Source organism: Zea mays, chromosome 3 (assembly GCF_902167145.1).
Source record: "Zea mays cultivar B73 chromosome 3, Zm-B73-REFERENCE-NAM-5.0, whole genome shotgun sequence".
Classification (NCBI taxonomy): domain Eukaryota; kingdom Viridiplantae; phylum Streptophyta; class Magnoliopsida; order Poales; family Poaceae; genus Zea; species Zea mays.
In genome coordinates this window covers 126887769-126894461 of record NC_050098.1, presented here as the reverse complement: position 1 = coordinate 126894461, position 6693 = coordinate 126887769, and the positions used below count along the sequence as shown (strand labels likewise).

Sequence of the window (6693 nt, the reverse complement as noted above, 5' to 3'; positions counted from 1 at the left end):
CCCGACCTGGGCGCGGGACGAACACGAAGGCCGCGGGATTTCCACCTCTCTCACGCCCGTCTCCGGCCACCTCGCTTCTCCCCCCTTCGCGCTCGCCCACGCGCTCGACCCATCTGGGCTGGGGCACGCGGCACACTCACTCGTCGGCTCGGGGACCCCCCGGTCTCGAAACGCCGACAGTACATGTCTATCGGCATCCCATAAAGGGGTTGTGACTGGTCGTGACACCCTGTAGCCGATGAATTACGTGTGTATTCCCTCAATTCAACCTCGTGCGAAGGAAGATTTGCCATAGTAGACTTATCAAGCGCACGCACTAGCCTGTTATGATCGTTTTGTATATCCCCTACGATACGTTGCAACTGATCTCGCTGTTCGTCTATGTAAGCTTTAAGAGATTGGAGTTCGTTGGTGCTACTTACATTGGGGGTAATCGTAGTAGGTCGGAGCGAAACCAGATCTGTCGCCCGTTGCTTAACGACTTTGTTGTTCCTGTCCACCTTGAAGTCGGCCAGGAACTTCGCCTTTGCTTCTTGGATCAGCTGCTCCTGGCGCTCCTTGAACATGAGTTGTTCCTCAGCCGGCAAGGTTTCCCATGTCGGCGTGATGATATTGCTTGTGGAAACTTCAGAGGTATCCTTTGAACCAGCCATTGAGGGCCGATTTGATAGGTCCATATGTGTTGTCCCCGGCGGAGTCGCCAAAAAGTATGTTGACGCCCTTTTGGAGCGCCAAACACCCAACAAGAACCGTGACGGTGCTCTCTGGTCAGGTGCGGACGGTCCGCGACCTGGGGCCGGACGGTCCGCGACCTGGCACAGGGGCTAGGGTCTCCTGCCTGACGGCCAGACGGTCCGCACCCTGGGGCCGGACGGTCCGCGCGTGCGTAGGGGCGGCGGAAGATCGCCGGTGGTGCCTGGATCTCGCTCCTGGGAGGGACCCCGTCGGGGAGGAGAGATCCTAGGAGTTGTCTAGGCTCGGGCCGGCCGACCTAGACTCCTCTAATCGACGTAGAGTCGAAGAGAAGCGGAGAATTTGGGGATCGAGAGGCTAAACTAGAACTAGACTAGAACTATTTCTAATTGTGCTGGAAATAAATGCGAAATAGAAGTGGTATTGATTCGATTCATGATTACAAATCGGCCGTATACCTCTCTATTTATAGAGGAATTTCCGAGCTTATCCCGAGATTCTCGCCAACAAACATAGAACTCGGAACCCTAATCTGTTCTGCGCTTGCGCGGACCGTCCGGCCTCGGGCCGGACCGTCCGCCGCTCATTTTGGTTCCAAACAGTGTGATACACCCTTTACTTTTTAATATTAATGTCTATTGATGTTCTAAATATAGTGAAATAAAATTTAGATTATTTCTTATCTCTCCATAGTATAGAACTATAGGCTATAGAGCTTATTTTTATGTTTTGCATCTAGAAAAAACCTCACCGACGACTATAAAATATGTTTGTTTTGTCTTTATAAATTATAGCTGCAGTACAAACATCTTGCAACGAACTATCCAAATTTTTGGCCGTTGACCGAGTAGGCTCTGCGGCGTTTGGACGTGTGCCGCTTGTTTGGCTTGGCCGGCTGTTGTGACCAATCTTAAGTTCAATTCGTCGTCCAATTTGGGACAACCGACCTAGCCGCCAAGATTTGGCACGGCATTACATTGGCGGACATCCAAACGTTCCTCCGGTTGTTTCAAAGTGACAAATGTGTCGTGTTACGAATTGGAACGGCACTCCCTCCAAAACGGACACTACCATTAACTGCGCTAACAACTCTGCATGTGCCGTGTTCTCACTGGATGAGATAAGTGAATTTTGGACAAATACATTCATCTCTTCGGTAGAAATGCACAAACAAGATTGCAAGAAGCATGTAAATTCTGAAAAATGGACCAGGAAACATTTTTTTATTTGAAGCGGCAAGTGGGCGCTACAGCCGCTACTAAAATAAATAGATGTTTTGATGATGCATGGTATTCTGTATTCTCTCTCTCTCTCTCATCAGAAAATAAATATACAGATAGTTTCTACTTGCTATCAGCTACCAAGGCAACCTGGGCTGAAACCTTGGCTCCCTGGGAACTGTAGGAAGCTTCACTGACCTGCATTTTGACATAAAAAAAGCTTTAGATGAAATCAGTTTGAAACAAACCTTGTTGGGTGCTGAGATTGAGCGGTTGATCGTGCGAAAAAAAATGTTGGCAGATCATCATAGAAGAGGCACAAGGGCTAGAAATCCGATACCTTTTTGGCACGAAGGGTTTGGAGAAGTCCGGCATCGGATGTGCTCTTGGAACCTGCTGCTTCCTCATCTGCTTGATCTCAACCTCCTCATCCGCCTGCACAAGAATACCCAGTGCCATGGGCAATGGCCTTATTTCTTGCACGTGAACAAGATGGCCTTGTTTCTTGCCTGTCAGTTTCAGAGCAAACCTTTTGCTGTCTTTCCCTCTCCAGCTTTACTTCCTCCATGAAGCTACTGCGCTCAGCGACCTGCATCAGGATGGGGAAGGCAGCAGCCCTTAGGAATCGGCGACGGCGAGCAAAAGATCACAATGGACAGCTTACTTGGCTGTCGAACTTGACGCGTCTGACCACACGCGCTTCGCTGTGCAGCACACGATCGATCGGTTCCGTGGGTTCCCTTGTTGGAGGTTTCGCGGGGATCTGCAGAATAGAAGGAAACATGGTCTTCTTTAAAAGTTCAGAAACACCTAGCAGTGTGAAATTACTTAAGGCGTAGCCGGAACTGAAATGGCTTACCTCTGGCTCTTCAGTGGTGTAGGGTAAACCTTGCGCGAGTGGATTGCGCAGCCTCTCCTCCTCTACCTGCATCTTCCTCAACCTCTCGAAAAAATTTCCTTCCTTGGCTTTCCCTCTTTGCTGAGCACATGAACAGAACACACTTTCTTCAGTCATTGTACGTCGGAACTCGGAAGGACAAACATGAACAATCAGTAAGGTGTTTCAAGAAGGCACTAGACCCTTGTACCTCGGTCCTGAGACGGAACGGCAGCTGTGTCGTCACCCTTGTCACCTTCCTGCTGCAACTCCAGGCCCTATCCGACGGCGGTCCGGTGCTCTGCGATGTGCAAACACACAGTATCCACGCAAGTTTCAGCACAAATTCGTTGGCTCAGCGAGGGTTAGGGGTTAGGAAAGTTAGGAGCATGCCGCTTGCGTACGTTGTATGCCCTCTTCCGCCGTTGGCCTCGTGCACGGCTGATCATGCTGGATTTTCAGAGAGCGCGTCAGCAGAAGGTCAGGTGTTGTCAAGAACAGTAAAGCAAGTAATAAGCAATGCATATACAGCAACGGTTGAGGAATCCGAGACCTTGTGCGGTCGGAGGCGTCGAGGATGCAGGCGACACCAGCGATGGCCGGGAAGGAGACCTCGGACGACGAGGCAATGGAGGGGTGCGACACGTCGATCTCCTCGGCGCCCTGTGGCGTTGCTGGCGACGACGCCGTCGCTGCCGCGGTTCCCTGGTTCTTCCTCCTCCTCCTCGCCGCCGCCGCTCCTCTGTCCCACACCGTGGGCCCGCCGCCTAGCGAGAGGAGCCGCTCGAACGTGTCCACCAGGTACTTGACGCGGCCCTCGCCAGGCTCCGGGATCCCCGCCATGGCCTCCTCCATCGCCACGACCCTCGTCATCCCCCGCTTCCGCGAGGCGGAGGCCTCGCTGCCCCGCCGTTCTCGGCCCGCCTCGCTGCAGGGGCAGGGCAACATGTCGTCGCGCTCCTCGGCGGCGCGCGACGCCGGTTCGCGCGGCGCGTCGTACGCCGCCGGGGTCGAGCGCTTCTTGTTCATAGCGCAAGAATCCAGCCTCCTGGTCGCCGTCCCCGGCGCCCTCTTCACCGCCGCGGGAGTCTTCTTGGAAGAGGTGCAAACCGGGGACGATCCATAGCTGCACTTCATGTTGACCGCGGGCCCGGCGATCTTCCCGGCGCACGTCCCAAACCTCCGCACCGGCCGCGCGACCGATGACGGCGCGTCCTCGTGCACTAGCCGATTCTCCGCCTGCGACGGCGGCGACACCACTACGGGCGCGAACGGGCGCCGCGGCTGCCTTCGGGCTCTCGTCGCCGCAGCCGTCATCATCCCTGATCAAAACGTACGCAAACCGGGTGTAAGACGAAAACTTTCGAAACCCCGAGCCAAGGTTGATGAGCGAGAGTAATGAGGGGCGATCCGAGAGGGATGGAATGGGATTCGCGTTTCGAAATCCGCGTGGACGAGCCGAACCAAATTTATAGAGGAGGAGTCGAGGCGAAGCTGGTGAAGCAGGGCAAAGGTAACGTTGCGTTGCCGGCGCAACGGCTAGCGGCCAAGCGGGGCGGTTGCAGGAGAAAAATTTGCTATTTTAGCTCGCTCTATGCTATTATATGAGGCAACGACGGCTATGCAAGCAGTTCTTTTATGCAAGCGTATAACCATGATCCATTAGATCGTGATCTAACAACAGATATAACCATGATTCATTAGGGGGTTTTTTATAAAGATTATTGAGCTAGTGGTGGAAGAATTTAAGTGTTAAATGTGACCTACGGTTGGATCACGATATAATGGATCAGATGGTTGCTTGCACGCTTGCACAGAAAGACTGCTTGCATAGCAGTCATAGCCATTATATGACCCTCTGTTTATGATTTGTAGGACCATTTGTGTTTATAATTTGTAGACCTAATAGTAAAATAGAGAAGTCCACAACTAAGAGTGACAAAATAGCAAATTTCCCGGTTGCAGGAGCCCCGTCGCGGCCCAATAGTATGTCATACCTTTAAGCCCATAAACTGCTACTAAAATAGGTCACATTTTTCTAACTGCGATAGAGATGTTAACAGAATAGGTACGCGAACATAGATGCATTTTACAAGATATAAAGATACGTGATATAAAGATAGATATGAAATATTTTTTAACCACGGATATGTTATTAGATAACAACATCAGGTAGACATGTATAGATAGTGGTGGGTACTATCTATATCTATGTACCCATCGATAAAATATATATGCATCATACCACTATTACCATTTAATAAAGCATATATAAGATAAAAGAAAATCATTCTCTGGCTTTCGTTTGTTTAACTATCAAGTTAAATGTAATCTGTTATAGAAGTCCAACTTATTTTTGTGGGATTGTTTGATATTTTGAGTGATTGATAAACATATTATAATTTAAGACTTTTCTAGCGGGTACAAGTTAACTGATGGGTAGAAATTACATGTGTGGGTATGAGTAAGATTCTATACCTGCGAGAGTAACCCGACGGGTAGAATTTTATTTTGATGGATACGAGCATAAATCAATACTATCCGATGGTTATATACCTTTTGCGATCCCTAGTCCACGACATTCATCATCTACGCCTCCGTGCTCGATCCCCATGACCCCATTCTTGCCGACAATGCCAACACCGAATCGCATGGCCCCACAAGGAGCGCATTGTGCACTCATGCCACCATGTGGGATGTGGCCACAAGCCAGCGTGCACGAGCGAGGCACCTAAGAAGCACTCATACGCCATTGGCCAGTGCAAGGTAAAGATATATGCAGCACCGTAGTAGGTCTGTAGGTTCCTGCAGCATGCCAGAACTATGAGGACATCGCGTAGCACTCTCCCTCGGCCCGATGTCGGCTGCCCCAAAGGCGGTCACCACATCTGCTGCCGTCTCCACCAAACGTGCCTTATCTTAGTAGCTCCTCTTTTGATATATTCCTAGATCCATCACTGGCGAGAGGTGTCACCCATTACAAGATTTCTGGCCATTGTATCGGGGAAGACAAGGGGTCCGTTATCGTTGATGTGCGCCTACGCAAGATTGATGTTGAGGAGTAGATTTATTGAGTTTAGAGTGGGTTATATCTAGATTCTAGAGTATTTACCATCGGTGAATCCTTTTGGTGTGAGATTAAGCAGTGAATCTAGGCTTGATCTGATTTTTGCTACATGCTACTGAAATGAATTGGGATTTAGAGAGTGTAACATCGTTACGACACAGTAAAGAAAATCAAATCTAAGTTATTTCACTTTTGTTGTAATCATACATACACCATATCTAAAGATCATATATAGCAATGACCTCAAGAATATTTGTAAGAGCATGTGTAGCAACAAGCCAACAATATCAAGAGTCCTTTTAGGAGCATGATATTTACTTAAGTTATAGTGCTCTCTCCATATATATGAATACACATGCATACAACCAATGTTTCCTAATATGTTACAAAAGCCATACATAATTGAGTTGGAAGTGTTAAATGTGTGTGTTGTTTTTGTTTTATCCATCTATAATAGTGGTGGCTCGAAACATAATAGGTGGGTCTTCTACATATAAAATAATGTATGACTACATACTTGTTTAGAAATATGATATAATTTGGTAAATCTTGTGATAACTTAAAACCACTAACCACTAAGCGAGTGAGGACCTATTTCACTTGTGATAAAAAATGAATATGTTACTCATTTATACGAGCACCAATAATAAAAATGCAATATGAAATTAGTCACAAAATTGGGCCTCATTTGAAAACCTAAGCCCACGTGGATGTCCCAACCTTTCCCTTGAGCAAGAAGCCCATGTCTAACTCAATCATGGGCCAAGTTTCTTTTGCATTTGGAAGCCCACACAAAGGAAAGGTCAACCGAAACCCTACCTTTTTCTTAAAGTGGC

At 48.7% G+C, this 6693-nt stretch overlaps 1 protein-coding gene across 1 annotated transcript; it reads right to left on the bottom strand.

The window, feature by feature from the left end:
- Positions 1 to 1866: 1866 nt before the first annotated feature.
- Positions 1867 to 4244, bottom strand: LOC103650509 (uncharacterized). Its single transcript, XM_008676091.4, has 8 exons — positions 3344 to 4244; positions 3195 to 3240; positions 3002 to 3091; positions 2773 to 2892; positions 2578 to 2676; positions 2443 to 2502; positions 2254 to 2348; positions 1867 to 2111 (listed from the first exon to the last, which is right to left on the bottom strand). Exons 1-8 carry the CDS (start codon positions 4108 to 4110, stop codon positions 2051 to 2053), a joined length of 1338 nt encoding a protein of 445 aa, XP_008674313.3. The 5' UTR covers positions 4111 to 4244; the 3' UTR covers positions 1867 to 2050.
- Positions 4245 to 6693: the final 2449 nt, after the last annotated feature.